The sequence below is a fragment of the Sciurus vulgaris genome, assembly GCF_902686455.1.
Source record: "Sciurus vulgaris genome assembly, chromosome: 2".
Classification (NCBI taxonomy): Eukaryota; Metazoa; Chordata; class Mammalia; order Rodentia; family Sciuridae; genus Sciurus; species Sciurus vulgaris.
The window spans coordinates 82,073,341-82,090,382 of NC_136462.1; the positions used below are offsets into that span (position 1 = coordinate 82,073,341).

At 36.7% G+C, this 17,042-nt stretch overlaps 1 protein-coding gene across 1 annotated transcript; it reads left to right on the forward strand.

The window, feature by feature from the left end:
- Positions 1 to 506: 506 nt before the first annotated feature.
- Positions 507 to 1,444, forward strand: LOC306653392 (olfactory receptor 4K3-like; the record flags this gene model as incomplete). Its single annotated transcript, XM_079126398.1, is given in 2 exon segments — positions 507 to 597; positions 600 to 1,444. Coding segments are annotated over 2 exon segments (936 nt in total).
- Positions 1,445 to 17,042: the final 15,598 nt, after the last annotated feature.

A 17,042-nucleotide genomic window follows, 5' to 3' on the forward strand; every position in this document is an offset into this window, starting at 1 on the left:
ATTGAGGCTTAAAATAGTTGTTACACAGATTACAAGAAAGGGTAAGATTCTATCATATAATTTCTAATGAACATCAAAATCAGTTTCCCATCATCTTCCCAAGTATATGACTTAATTTTTGTTATATAGCATTGCTGGTGCCACACTCAGAATTTTTTTCTCTGTACTGGGGAATGGACCTATTTTCCAGGTAACTACCATCATTTTTTATCCTTTCATAATGCTGTTCTGCTTTCTTTACTGGCTTCTTGGGAGAGTGCGTGCCCAGTAAATCATTTGCATGACAATCCCTCTTCTTGTCCTAGAAAGTTATAATTAGCTTCTCTTTAGAGCATAATGCAATTCCTATTTAACCAAGATTTCGCCTTGCAATTATACTTTCTAATTTCAGATATGATACATTTCCATGTGCATATCAAATTCTAAAAGTTAAATACCCTTCCTCATTCTACTATTTAATAATCAATCCTCCTCTCTAGGTTATTTCAGAGGGCACACTGAATGCAATGGATGGAAGAAATCAGTCCACAGTGTCAGAATTTTTGCTTCTGGGACTTGGCCACTCATGGAGTATGCAGGTCTTACTCTTCATGATATTTTGTTACTTTATCTGATCATTGTATCTGGAAATATTGCCATTGTGACCTTAATCATCACTGACCCTCATCTCCATTCCCCCATGTACTTCTTTCTGGCCAACCTGTCCTTTGTTGATATGTGGCTTTCCTCAGTCACCACGCCTAAAATGATCTCAGACTTTCTCAGGGAGAACAAGATCATTTCCTTTGCAGGTTGCATGTGCCAGATCTTCTTTGCCCATTTCATTGCAGCAAGTGAGATGGTGCTTCTGGTGGTCATGGCCTATGACCGCTATGTGGCCATCTGTAAACCACTCCACTACTCCTCCATTATGAGCCTGCAAAGGTGTACTGGGCTGGTGGTTTCTTCCTGGACTATAGGCTTTATGCATGCCATGAGTCACCTATTTGTGATTGCACAGCTGCCTTTCTGTGGCCCCAGGGAAATAGATAGCTTCTTCTGTGATATGCCTCTGGTAATCAAGTTGGCCTGCATGGATTCCAAAAATTTAGACATGTTAATGAATGTTGAATGTGGGGTTGTGGGCATAACCTGCTTTATTCTCTTGCTGATATCCTACACGTATATTCTTCTCACTGTTCTCCAGAGCTCTAGAACTGGTGCATCTAAGGCCTTGTCCACCTGCAGTGCCCATGTCACAGTGGTGGTGATCTTTTTTGTGCCCTGCATCTTCATTTATGTGTGTCCACTCAACATTACTTGGTTGGACAAATTTCTTGCTGTATTTTACTCTGTTTATACACCTCTCCTCAATCCAGCCATTTATACGATGAGAAATAAAGAGATGAAAATTGCTATGAAGAGATTCAGGAGCTATTACATGAGTTCCCAGGGAAAGACTTAATGCCCCAAAACTCACTGCATGTACTTCACATTGACAATCCTATAAAATAGGTTTAAATTCAGGGAATTTTTTTTATGTCTACAATTTATTCTAGTCTCCAGATGCAATTATAAATTCAATGTAATTCAAGGAATTAAACATTTACTGATCCAACAGAAATACTGTGACTTATTTCCCTAAAATCAATATATGAAAGATCCTTCTTTGGGGGGAAATTATTGTACCAATCTTCCTATGTCACTAATAATATGAAGAAGACCCTAAAACTGGTTCAACTAACTCACATGTCCATTCCAATCAGTAACATTTCAACCTTCCTTTGAGTATTATCATAACGTCACTTTTAAAAATGTATCCTTTGCCTCAACACCTCACTTCAAATATTCCTCTTAACATTTGTCAAATGGCAACTTCATTCTTACTTTTGCCTTCTCCTAGCTTTCCAGCAAAATGCTCATGGGGGAAAAAAAGCAGAAAAAATGAAGAAAGGATAAAATAAAAGTTATCAACTTCATAGGGAATAACTGGTTTAGGTTTCATTAATTTAATTAAAATAAAAATAATAAAATAAATTAATATATAAATAAAACCAAATGCTATCTTTTTAAGTTATCTCTGTCCCAAGGACTAAAACATATTCTTTAAATTACTATTTACCATTTGTGTAAAGTTCTGGAATATAATCTCAGGGAAAGTGAGCTCAGCATATTAATTACTTCAAATACAATATATAACACAGTGGCTAACACATAACAGACAACAGATATATTTAAAAAACAATCAGTGCAGTCCTGTTGTTCCATTCAAATACTTATATCATTTATTTCTCAAATATTGAAATATACATTTCAGCATTTTAAATATTTTTAAAAGTGTCAAGTATATACATAATTATTTTATTTCTCCCAGAATTATACATTAAATGGATTGAAATTGTCATAAAACAACAAAAGTTCTAAAACAGAAAGATAGAGAATAAGCATGCTATTATTCTCTTTTAAAAAAGTCAAACTATAACTAAATGATATAATTAATGCATTTGCCATGCTTGACTGCCTATTCCGTTTGAACATCTTATGTATATTATTCTTTTAAATGCTTTGCTTATTGTCTCCAAATTGTGAATAACTGAAGAAGACTTAGATCAGATATGTAATAAAATTCTTTATGAAAATACAGGTTTAAAGAAGACTTCAGAAGACGACTTGATTCTAAGACTCTTCATTTATTATATGACATTGCACAGCATGATAAAACTTATTTTTTACCAAAAATATAAAAGTAACCCATGCAAATAATAAAATCCCAAGAAGTCCTTATTGAGTAAACAAAATAAAAAGATAATTGTTGGAAACGTTATATTCATAATATTTGTTTTTAATTTTAATATTAATTTTGTTTGATTATACAGTGTAGGTTCTGAACAATTTGGCTCATACTCTCTGAATTGTAACCTGAGCATATGCCAATGCACACACAACATTAAAGGGCTAGAAGTCAAATATTTGACTTTCTAGCTTACTTATAACCTCAACTCTTCCACATGAGTGTATGTATTTAATCACTTAGTTGGAATTATTGTATGTTTTAAATAACTTTGTTCCTACCTAGAATGCTAGGTATCTTTATATCTATATATGCCTTAGGTAGACTTGATAGATGAGTACATTTTATAAATTTCATGAATCTTAAAGGGCATAAGAATAAAAAACACAGCTTCTGTTATACTTTAATCTGACTTGACAGAACAATATCCAAATAGTTCATATATTAAACTGAAATATTTTAATCACTTTCTGTTATGCTATTCAAACTTATTATTTGTAAATTAATCAGAAAGATAAGTTCTCCATGATATCTGCTCATCTATTCTTCAGAGAAGTTGGTACACATATATTTTATGAAGGTATTAAAATGGCATTGATTTAAATGAAAATAAACTGTATCTTTAGGAAGTCTGTCCCTTTTTTTGTCTGTGTAAGCAGGATGATTTGACCTTTATTTTGTGAACAAAAGTTTGGTTTTCTGTCTTTTCAGCACTGTTGATAACTGCATCAGCACATACATGAGGTACCACCTAAGAAAACACTATGTTTCATAATCTACCTGCACTATTAAAGAACACTCATGTGTCTTGTTGACTCAAAATGAGAGTTATTCAGGATGTTCTTGCACGTGCTAGATTATCAAATGTTGCTCTCATCTTTCTGCCCCCAAAAATCTCAATATAAAGTAATTATGCTCATGACTTCAAAATAAGGTTACACAGAGCAAAGCACTTTCCTAGTATGTATGAGGCACAAGATTCTATCCACAGTACCCCACCCCAAGAGCTTACATGTTAAGGAAAGATACTTATTTTTACCTTCAGTTAAGTAGATTTTGAAATGTCATCTGTAATAATAAATGGCATTATATATTACTGTTTTCTAGGGAATTAATTTTTCAACATTCAAGTCCCATTGTAGCATTACTAATTTCACTAATAAATCATGATTCTCTGCACTTCCTTTAGCATGTTAATTCACAACTTTTTATGGATTTCCCTCTGTAATATATTTCTTTGTATATGACATGAAAGTTAGCAATTATAGAGTTTTGTTTCATATTTTTAATAAGTTTAATGGTAGCCTTAGTGAAATACTGACAACAAAAGAACAACAATACATATTAATGGTAGCATATTTTCTCCACTTTTGCATATCATTTGTTCATAATCAAGATGCTAATTTAAAAGAAGACTGAAATCTTACAAAACATTCCAAGTAGTGGTAGCAATGTGTGAACAAAGACAAAACAAAATAGGAAAATAGTTGTCTATATTCAATCAATGGAGACAAGTGAGCCGAATAACAAGAATTAGTGCATTTTATCTCGCTTCAAAGATGACAAAAGTTAATAAATAAGCTTTCAGGATAAGTATGTTTACTTTGGTCTGATATCTCAGAACAAGTCTGATAAATTCCTCATTCTTCAAGGATTATTTCCTCATGCTCCATTGAGAGAAAACAAAATATATCTCCCTATTCAGAAGAGCAAATCAATCACAATTTTCTGAACAATAGCAATTCCTGATATAGCAGCTGCCTAAGAGATAGGAATATGCTTTAATACACTATAAGCAGAAACACCTCAATGCCTGTGCCACATTCCTCCCAGTCAGAAGGTAAATACCTTAAAATATAATTAAAAACCTGTAATAAAAGATTTTCTGGATTCTTCACCACTAGACTCACAGAGTAGGAAAGAAGCCCACAAGCATTGGAGCGCTCACAGGCCCAGAGCAGAGACCCTCCCGTCAGAGGAGAAAGCAAAATGTAAGCTTTGCACAGAGCTGCACACAAATGTGCTCACATTTAGTGAAATGGAGTTGTGCTCAGAGGAATCCCTTGCCTAAAATCGTAATTCAGTGTAGATTTTCACATTATATCAAATTATATTACAATTGGTCATTCCTTTAGTGAAAAAATTCTTCCTATTTTGTATTAATTTTTTTTTTGCTTTTAAAGATGACATTTTGATTCATTGTACACAAATGGGGTACGACTTTTTATTTCTATGATTGCACATGATGTAGATTCACCCCATTCATGTAATCATACATGTACAGAGGGTAATGCTGTCTGTTTTATCTACTATCTTTCTGTCCCCCACCCCCTCCCACCCCATTTTCCTCTACACCAGCCAAATTTCTTCCATTCTTCTCTTCCCTCCCTGCCACCCCCACCTCATTATGTATCATCATCCACTAATCAGAGCAAACATTTTTCCTTTGGTTTATTGGGTGAGGCCTATCTCACTTAGTATGATATTTTCCAACTTCATCCATTGACAAGCAAATGCCATAATTTTATTCTACTTTATGGCTGAGTAATATTTCATTATGTATATATACCACAGTTTCTTTATCCATTCATCAATTGAGGGGCATCTAGGTTGGTTCCACAATCTGGCTATTGTGAATTGAGCAGCTATGAATATTGATGTGGCTTTATCTCTGTAGTATGCTGATTTTAATTCCTTTGGGTATAAACCGGGGAGTGGGATACCTGGGTCAAATGGTGGGTCCATTCCAAGCTTTCTGAGGAATCTCCATACTGCTTTCCAGAGTGGCTGAACCAATTTGAAACTCCACCAGCAATGTATGAGTGTAACTTTTCCCCCACATCTTCACCAACACTTAGATGTTCTTGTTAATAGCTGTGTTCTTGATAATAGCCATTCTAATTGGAGTTAGATGAAATCTTAGGGTTGTTTTAATTTGTATTTATCTAATTACTAGGGATGATGAGCATTTTTTCATATATTTGTTGATCACCTGTATATCTTCTTCTGTGAAGCGTCTGCCCCATTCCTTAGCCATTTATTGATTGGGTTCTTCTTATTTGTGGTGTAAAGTTTTTAAAATAAATACATTACTTAAATATACAGATATACGATTGGTTACATATCTGAATTTTCTTTTCTTTTAGACATACATACATACATATCACAGCATGAGTGAGTTATTGACCCCTTAGTTCAATGACAACCAGCTGAGATCAAAGCACTGGCAAAATGCAGTCCCATTCCATTGGGTGTGAAGACTAGGAATAGAAATAGAAAAAGACTAGAAATAGAAAAGGGTAGAAGGTAACAGGTAAAGTATCTTAGGAGACAAATACATTTTAAACATTTCATAATTTTTTAGACACATTTTGATCACACTGAACTCTGTTTAGATGTTTCCCCAAAAAACTCAGGTGTGAGAAAATGCAAGAAATTTGGAGGTGAATTATTGGGTTATGAGAATTTTAACCTAATCAATGTATTAATCCCCTGATAGGGCTTTACCAGGTGTAACTGCAAGCAGGTAGGGGGCAGCTGGAGGAGGTGTGCCCCAGGGAGTGTGCCTTTGGGTATATATTTTGTCTCTAGTGTGCAGAGTTTCTTTCAGCTTCCTGGTATGATTTTCCAACCTGCTTTCCATGATGTGCCGCCTCACTTGGGTCCTTAACAATGGAGCTGGATTTGGAAATCTATGAACTGAGACCTCTGAAACCTTGAGGACCAAATGAATTATTCTCTCTAAAATCTTTCGATCACAGCAGCAAAAGCAGCTGGCAAAGACACACCATAATGAGGTTGACCAATAAGAGAGAATGACTGAATAAAGTCCTATTTCTGTAACTGGAAAATAAAGTCTAACTACATATATCTGCACTTGGATATTTTGAGGTTTTTTTAAATTTTTTTTAATTTGTTCTAATTAGTTATAGTGACAGTAGAGTGCATTTATTGATAAATCATACATAAATGGAGTATAATTTCTCATTTTTCTGATTATATGTATTGTAGGATTGCATCAGTCATGCAGTCATGGGAGATCTGTCTGTCTTCCAAGGTCTTCTTTGGTTTCTTTCTTTAGTGTTCTGTGATTTTCACTGTAGAGGTCTTTCACCTCTTTTATTAGAATGATACCTATGGGCCCTATCTCCTGGAGGGAGGCTTATGTGGCATTCTCTCAAGAGACAGACACTCCAAACAGGTCACTCAGGGACTAGGACTCTGCCCTGCCCCCTGGAGGAGGCCTGCATGGTGTGCACCTTTCAGGCCACTTGGGTTCCGGGGCCCCATCCCCCTTTCCTGTGCTCTGTGAACAGGATGTTCTTCTGTGGTTGTAAGACAGTTCTGCTATCTGAGAAACTGTCACCTTCAGTGTTCACTCGGTTGATTTTTCGCTTTCTGTTATCAAACTGTAATCTGTCAAAAAGGTTAGTAACTGCTTATGCAAGGCTTGATCCCTAGCATCCCCCCACACCTGCCTTATTGTGAATTAGCATGCATGTATCAGAGAAAGCATTCGGCCTTTGTTTTTGTGGGTTTGGCTTATTTCACTTAGCATGATATTCTCCAACTCCATCCATTTATAGCAAATTTTGAGATTCAGCTGGAGTCTTAGATCTGTAAGTGATCATTTCTCTAGATTGATACTTGGGTTTTATTTTTTTGGACAGGCTACTATGAATGGCATAGTTTTCTTAATTTCTCTTTCAGCTGATTCATCATTGGTGTATAGGAATGCAATTCACTTATAGATGTTCATTTTATATCTTGCTACTTGGAAGAAAACCTTTGCTACCTGCACCTCAGATAAAGCATTAAAAATTCTAGTATATGTAAAGAACTCAAAAAACTTAACATAAAAAAAAAACCCAATTAATAAATGGGCAAAAGAACTGAACAGACCCTCTCAAAAGAATAAATATGAATGGTCAACAAATATATGAAATAATGTTCAACATCTCTAGTAATTAGAGAAATGCAAATTAAAGCTACACTGAGATTTCATCTCCTTCCGGTCAGAATGGCAACAATCAAGAATACAAATAACAATAAATATTGGCAAGGATGTGGGGAAAAGGGTACATTTATACATTGCTGGTGTGACTGCAAATTGGTACAACCACTCTGGAAATCAGTATGGAGATTCCTCAGAACACATGGAATGAAACAACCATTTGGCCCAGTTATCCCACTCTTTGGCTTATACCCAAAGGATGTAAAATCAGCATACTACACTGACACAGCTACATCGATGTTTATAGCAATTCAATTCTCAATAGCTAAAGCTATGGGACCAACCAAGGTAACCTACAACAGATGAATGGATAAAAAAATATGTGGTACACATACACAATAGAATATTACTCAGCCATAAAAAATAATGACTTTATGACATCTGCTGTCTTGTCCAGCGAGTACAATGAAGACTCGGCTCTCAGATGGAGTTTTAAGGTCTTTATGTTTATGGGAGAGCTCTGAGCGGAGTGCCTGGTTCTTCTCTCTCCACTGCCATCTTCTTCTTCTTCTTCTCGCCGTGCAGCTCTCTCTCTTCCCCGCGGAAGTACGCAGCTTTATAGGATGTAACAGCCAATCACCTAATGGGTCAGGTGTTTGGCTCGTGGACACTTAATGGTGGGTAATGAGGACATGTACTGATCACGAGCTAAGCACGGATGCGGAAGAGATCAGTCAGCCAATAGAAAGCACTTCCTTAAAGTTGTTTTTGTTTGAGGTTGGGATTCTCGGCGCCATCTTAGGGCGAGGCCAGCTACTACTGCGGGCCCTACAGGGCAGTGGCCTCCAACAATCTGCCAATAAATGGATGGATCTGGAGGCTATAATGCTAAGACAAATAAGCCAATTCCCCTAAACTAAAGGTTGAATGTTCTCTTTGATATGTGGATGCTAATATACAACAAGGGGAAGAGGGGACTATACAAGTTCAGTAGATTAGACAAAGGGGAATGAAGGGAAGGGAAGGAGGAAAGGAACAGGAAAAGAAATAGGAAAAGGAATAATTCTGACATAACTTTCCTATGAACATATATAAATGCACCACAGTGAATCACAGTGAAACTCCACATCAGGTAAAACCACAAGACTGGAATCCTAATTAGAATAAGATGTACTCCAATTTTGTATAAATAAGTCAAATCATACAGAACTGTCAAGTATAACTAAAAAGAACAAAAATAAATAAATATATTTTTTTCTTAAAAAGAACTGTGGGCACTGAGATTTAGTGATATCATATTGTAAAAGAAGTCCATTATTGTCTTTGATCCACAGAAAGGCCTTGCAAATTAGATAGTGCATAATTTGTAGTGGAAATGGCTTCAAACAACCCAAATGAAATACAAATACAGCCAACTGATCTTTGACAAAGAAACAAAGGCAATACAAAGAAAAAAGTTAACAAATGGAGCTGGAACCACTAGATGTCTGTGCACAAAATAATGAATCTACACTGAAATTGTACAACTTTACTTAAAATTAACTTAAATAAGTCACAGAACTAAAGGTAAAACACAAAACTATGAAACTTTACAAGATGATACAGAGTAAACCCAGATGACACTGGGTATGGATATGATGTTTTAGAGATAACATAAAGTTACAACTTGCTAAAAATAAAATTGGCAAACTGAACTCCATTAAAATTCATACCTGCTTTGTGTGACAATGTCAAGAATATGTGGAGATATACCTGATAAAGAACTGCCATCCACAATAAACCAAGAACACTTAAGGTTCAACAATAAGAAAATAATCAACATAACTTAAAAATGATTCGAAGGCATAAACAGAACTCTCACAAGACAGTATATACAGATGGGGAAATAAAAAGACATTCAGTTTCACATTTAGGAAATTTTGTATGAAAACAATGATAAGATACCAGTATTGGACCATTAGAAGGGCCAAGTCAAGAACACCACCAACTATTTGTGAGTACCTGGAGCAACACTAGTTCTTATTCATTGCTGATGGGAATATAAAATGGCACAGCCATCCTGAAAGACAGATTGGCATTTCCTTACAAACTAAACTTCCTGTGTCATCCACCACTTGTGCTCCATTGTGTATATCGAACATTCAAAATACTTTCCTCCATGCAAAACCCTGAACCTGGATATTTACAGTCGCCTTCTTCATAATTGCCAAAAAATAGAAATACACAACACATTCTTCACCATGTAAATTGTTAAATAACTGTGGTATATTCACACACAAAAAAGTATCTTATTTGGTCATAAAACTAAATGAGCTATCAGGTATCAAAATGCACAGAAAACCCTGAAATGTGCATTAATAAGCACATGTGTCAATCCAAGAAGGCTATGTATAGTGTGAGTCCATTCCAAGAAAGACAGAACCACTGAGACAGTAGAAAGACAAACAGTTGTCAGGAGTTAGGTTGGAGGAAAGAAGAAAAAAATAGGCAAAGTCTGGAGAAATTTTAGGACAGCAAATATATCTGGAGTGACACTACAATGTTAGATTGATGTGATTATGTATTTGTTCAAATCTGTAGAATATGTGATCACACAAGTGAACCCTCAAGTCAGTTACTGACTTTGGGTGAGAATGATGTGCCAGGGTAAGTTCATGCATGGTAACAAATGCACTGCTGTGGTGTTGAATGTTGATACGGGGCAGGGCATGGATGTGAGGAAGGAAGGAACACATGGAACTCTGCACTTTCTACCCAAGTTTGCTGAAACATAAAGCTGCTTTCAAAAATGAATTTTTTGTTCCCTTGTTTTTTCATGTTGTTCATGTATCTTCCCCTCTAGCAGTGCAGATCCAGGGTATTGCAGATTTCCCCCTGTAGGCTTATAGTGGCCCTATAGGTTACCAAAACCCTTTCTTTAAGGGGAGATCAATATTAGCAGTGCCCAAATCAGACACTATGTAATCCTAGACCAAATAGCCCCTATGGGGACAATAACAAAATTGTCATAAAAAACAGAAAGAGTTCAAATATTATCTTCAGTAAAACAAACAGGTTTGCAATAAGGTCTGCAGATTATAATGAAGGACAAAGAGGATGCAGAGGGATGGAGAATGTGGCTGTTAATGGGATAATAAAAGAATATACAGAAGTTCTAGAAAATAGAAAGGGTGAGAGTGTAATCAAAAGAAATTGGATGTTAGCATGCAAAAAAGGGAGAAAGAGACTCTGAGGGAACAGGTAAACAAAAGGAAAAGAAAGCAAGAAAAGTAAAGAAATAAAAACTTTTTTTAAAAAAAAAGGAGAAAAAAGAAAATCTACTGTATAACAGTCATATACGAACGAAACCTCCCCAGTGTTCAGTAGCCTGATGCATGAGAGGTACCTGACAATGAGCTTCAAGCCTCCCTCAGGCATCGCAGGATGGGATTTGCCCCACCCAAAGATCGGAGCTACAGCTTCCAGGATTATTCAAGATGGCTGCTCTGGCTTTGAAATGTGTTGGCAAATGGGGAGCTGCAGCTCAGGGGTGGACGTGGTCAGCTGGAGGTCCTGGAGACGGGATGCAGTTGGTCCGGCAGGGATCCTGGAGGTCCAGTGTGTTTGGTGTAGTTGTGGGATCCTGGAGGCCAGGTGCAATTAGTCGGTCTGGGATCCCAGTGATAGGGTGCAGTCAGTTGGTCTGGGGATCCTGGCAGTAGGGAGCAGATCTGAGGGCCCCAGAGGCAGGGAGTAATCGCTCGGGCTGAGGGATCCTGGAGATGGGGCTCAGTCAGTCTGGCCAGGGGTCCTACAGGGCCTGGCTGTTGTCTCAAAATGGCGGCAGCCATGTGTAATCAAACCTGCAGGTACTGTAACAGTGAACTTCCAGGCGACAGCAGGCAGCTGGTGCTCCACTGGCGGTCGGCGATCAGTTTGCTGACTGTTGTTGGATGATCGGGAGGTGAAACTCGAGCATTGGGTCATGAATAGGGGTAAGGCAGGCAATACACAGGCAAGAGGCAGGCAAATGGCAGATGATAGACGCCTGACAGTGAGCAATCTGCTCTCAAAAAAGGCATCCATATGCTGGCAGACTGTAGGTCCTCATAGCAGACAAATGGGTAAACACCAGGGGATCAATAAGCAGCAAAAACTGTCTCACCGAGAAACAGATATCCTATGCTTGAAACCGGAGTATGGAGCGACAAGGAATGCAGCCTCCCTCTAGTCTGCCATCTTGGATCTCCATGATCCAAACGAACCTAGAGTCTATAGTAATAGAATCCAAAGACAGTGTGTTAGAATAAACGTCAGAAAAGAACTTCAAATTATACATGACTAAGATGATTCACGAAGTAAAGGATGAGATAAGAGAGCAAATGCAGGCAATGAACGATAATAACAATAAGCTGAAAGAGTACCTGCAGGAAACAAAAGATCATTTCAACAAAGAGACAGAGATTCTCAAAAAAAAAAACAAATGGAAATCCTTGAAATGAAGGAGACAATAAACCAAATAAAAAACTCAATGGAAAGCATCACCAACAGACTAGACCACTTGAAAGACAGAACCTCAGACAATGAAGACAAAATATTTAATCTTGAAAATAAAATTGCCCGAACAGAGAAGATGGTAAGAAATTATGAACAGAATCTCCAAGAACTATGGGACATCATGAAAGACCAAATTTAAGAATTTTTTGGATTGAGGAAGGCACAGAGATACAAAGCAAAGGAATGAACAACCTATTCAACGAAATAATATCAGAAAATTTTCCAAACCTGAAGAATGAAATGGAAAATCAAGTACAAGAGGCTTACAGAACACCAAATGCACAGAATCACAACAGATCCACACCAAGGCACATTATAATGAAAATGCCTAACATTCAAAATAAAAATAGGATTTTGAAGGCTGCGAGAGAAAAGCATCAGATTACATATAGGGGGAGACCAATACAGATAGCACCTGACTTCTCAACCCAGACTCTAAAAGCTAGAAGGGCCAGAACCAACATATTTCAAGCTTTGAAAGAACATGGTTGCCAACCAAGAATCCTATACCTAGCAAAACTAACCTGCAGATTTGAAGACGAAATAAAATCCTTCCATGATAAACAGAAGTTAAAAGAATTTACAAATAGAAAGCCTGCACTACAGAATGTTCTCAACAAAATATTCCATGAGGAGGAATGAAAAACAACAATGGAGGTCAGCAAAGGGAGGAACTACCTTAGAGAAAAACCACTCAAAGGAGAAACCAAGCCAAGTTACAAACCAAAAATAAGCCAAATGACTGGGAATACAAATCATTTCTCAATAATAACCCTGAATGTTAATGGCCTAAACTCATCAATCAAAAGACATAGACTGGCAGAATGGATTAAAAAGAAAGACCCAACAATATGCTGCCTGCAAGAGACTCATCTCATAGAAAAAGACATCCACAGACTAAAGGTGAAAGGAAGGGAAAAAACCTACCACTCACATGAACTCAGTAAAAAAGCAGGGGTTTCCATCCTTATATCAGATAAAGTGGACTTCAAGCCAAAGTTAGTCAGAAGGGATAAACAAGGACATTCCATACTGCTTAAGGGAACCATAAATCAGGAAGACATAACAATAGTAAATATGTATGCCCCAAACAATTGTACATCAAACAAATCCTTCTCAATTTCAAGAATCACATAGACCACAACAAATAATTCTGGGCGACTTTAACACACTGCTGTCACCACTAGATAGATCTTCCAAACAAAATCCAACCAAAGAAACCATAGAACTCAATAACAAAATCAATAACCTAGACTTAATAGACATATATAGAATATTCCATCCATCAATGAGCAGATTCACTTTCTCCTCAGCAGCACAGAACCTTCTCGAAAATAGACCATATGTTGTGCCACAAAGCAGCACTTAGGAAACACAAAAAAATAGAGATACTGCCTTGTGTTCTATCAGATCATAATGGACTGAGAGTAGAAATCAATGACAAAATAAAAAAGGGAAATTAGTCTCCAACACTTGGAGACTAAATAATGTGCTATTGAATGAAATATAGATAACAAAAAACATCAGGGAGGAGATTAAAAAATTCTTAGAGGTCAATGAGAACGATGATACAACATATCAAAATCTCTGGGACACTATGAAAGTGGTACTAAGAGGAAAATTCATTGCATGGAGCGCATTCCAGAAAAGAGTGAAAAGTCAACAACTAAATGACCTAACATTACAGCTCAAAGCCCAAGAAAAGGAAGAACAGAATAATAGCAAAAGTAGTAGAAGACAGGAAATAATTAAAATCAGAGCTGAAATCAATGAAATTGAAACAAAGCAAACCATTCAAAAAACTGACAAAACAAAAAGTTGGTTCTTTGAGAAAGTGAACAATAATAGACAAACCCTTAGGCACACTAACAAAGAGGAGAGAGAACTCAAATTACTAAAATACATGATGCAAAAGGAAATATCATGACAGACACCACTGAGATACAGAATATAATGAGAATCTACTTTGAAAACCTGTATTCCAACAAAATAGAAAGTACTGAAGACATTGACAAATTTCTAGAGACATATGCTCCTCCCAAACTGAACCAGGAGGACATACACAATTTAAACAGATCAATATCAAGCAATGAAATAGAAGAAGCCATTAAAAATCTACCATCCAAGAAAAGCGCAGGACCAGACAGATTCTCAGCCAAGTTCTACAAGACCTTCAAAGAAAAACTTACTCCAATACTTCTCAAAGTATTCCAGGAAATAGAAAAGGAGGGTACCCTACCGAACTCATTCTATGAAGCTAATATCACCCTCATACCCAAACCAGGAAAAAACACATGAAGGAAAGAAAATTATAGACCAATATCCTTGATGAATATAGATGCAAAGATTCTTAACAAAATATTGGCAAACTGTATCCAAAAACATATTAAGAAAATTGTGCACCACGATCAAGTGGGGTTCATTCCTGGAATGCAAGGATGCTTTAACATCCATAAATCAATAAACATAATCCATCATGTCAATAGACTTAAGGATAAGAATCATATGGTTATTTCAATTGACGCAGAAAAAGCATTTGACAAAATACAATACCCCTTCATGCTCAAAACACTAGAAAAAATAGGGATAGTAGGAACATACCTGAACATTGTAAAGGCTATTTATGCTAAGCCCATGGCCAACATCATTCTTAATGGAGAAAAACTGAAACCATTTCCTTTAAAAACGGGAACAAGACAGGGATGTTCTCTTTCACCACTTCTATTCAACATTGTCCTCGAAACTCTAGCCAGAGCAATTCGGCAGACTAAAGAAATTAAAGGGATACGAATAGGAAAAGAGGAACTTAAGCTGTCACTATTTGCAGATGACATGATTCTATATTTAGAGGATCCAAAAACCTACTCCAGAAAATTTCTAGACCTCATCAATGAATTCAGCAAAATGGCAGGCTATAAAATCAACACGCATAAATCTACAGCATTTTTATATGCAAGCGACGAAACAACTGAAAGGGAAATTAGGAAAACAACTCCATTTGCAATAGCCTCAAAAAAAATAAAATACTTGGGCATCAATCTAACCAAAGAGGTAAAAGATCTCTACAATGAAAACTACAAAACATTGAAGAAAGAAATTGAGGAAGACCTTAGAAGATGGAAAGATCTCCCATGTTCTTGGATAGGCGGAATTAATATTGTCAAAATGTCCATACTACCAAAAGTGCTATACAGATTCAATGCAATTCCAATTAAACTCCCAATGACATACCTCACAGAAATAGAGCAAGCAATCATGAAATTCATCTGGAAGAATAAGAAACCCAGAATAGCTAAAGCAATCCTTAGCAGGAAGAATGAAACAGGGGGTATCGCAATACCAGAACTTCAACTATACTACAAAGCAATAGTAACAAAAACGGCATGGTATTGGCACCAAAATAGATAGGTAGATCAATGGTACAGAATAGAGGACATGGACACAAACCCAAATAAATACAATTTTCTCAGACTAGACAAAGGTGCCAAAAATACGCAATGGAGAAAAGATAGCCTCTTCAACAAACGGTGCTGGGAAAACTGGAAATCCATATGCAACAGAATGAAACTAATCCCATATCTCTCACCCTCCACAAAACTCAACTCACATTGGATCAAGGACCTTGAAATCAGACCAGAGACCCTGCATCTTATAGAAGAAAAAGTAGGCCTAAATCTTCACCTTGTTGGCTTAGGATCAGACTTCCTTAACAGGACTCCCATAGCACAAGAAATAAAAGCAAGAATCAATAACTGGGATAGATTCAAACTAAATAGCTTTCTCTCAGCAAAGGAAACTATCAGCAATGCAAAGAGAGAGCCTACAGAGTGGGAGAATATCTTTGCCTCTCATACTTCAGATAGAGCACTAAGTTCCAGAATACATAAAGAACTCAAAAAACTCTACACCAAGAATACAAATAACCCAATCAACAAATGGGCTAAGGAAATGAACAGACACTTCACAGAAGAAGATGTACAAGCAATCAACAGATACATGAAAAAATGTTCAACATCTTTAGTAATGAGAGAAATGCAAATCAAAACTACACTAAGATTCCATCTCATCCCAATTAGAATGACGATTATCAAGAATACAAGCAACAATAGGTGTTGGAGAGGATGTGGGGAAAAAGGTACACTCATACATTGCTGGTGAAGTTGCAAATTAGTGCAGCCACTCTGCAAAGCAGTGTGAGATTCCTTACACTTGCAAAGGACCTACCATTTGACTCAGCTGTCCCACTCCTCAGCCTATACCCGAAGGACTTAAAATCATCATACTACAGAGATACAGCCACATCAATGTTCATAGCTGCTCAATTCACAATAGCCAGACTATGGAACCAACCTAGATGCCCTAAAATTGATGAATGGATAAAGAAACAGTGGTATATATATATATACACAATGGAATATTACTCTGCCATAAAGAATGATAAAATTATGGCATTTGTAGGCAAATGGATGAAATTGGAGAATATCATGTTAAGTGAGATAAGCCAATCTCAAAAATCCAAAAGACAAATGATCTCACTGATAAGCGGATGATGATGCGTAATGGGGGATGGGAGGGAGCAAGAATGGAGGAAGGAGGGACTGTATAGAGGTAAAAAAGAGGTGGGAGGGGTGGGGGGATGGAAAAAAATAATGGAATGAATCAAACATCATTACTCTATGTAAATGATGAATATGCAAATGGTATGCTGTTACTCCATGTACAAACTGAAACTACATGTATCCCATTTGTTTACAATAAAAATAAATTTAAAAAAATTAAAAA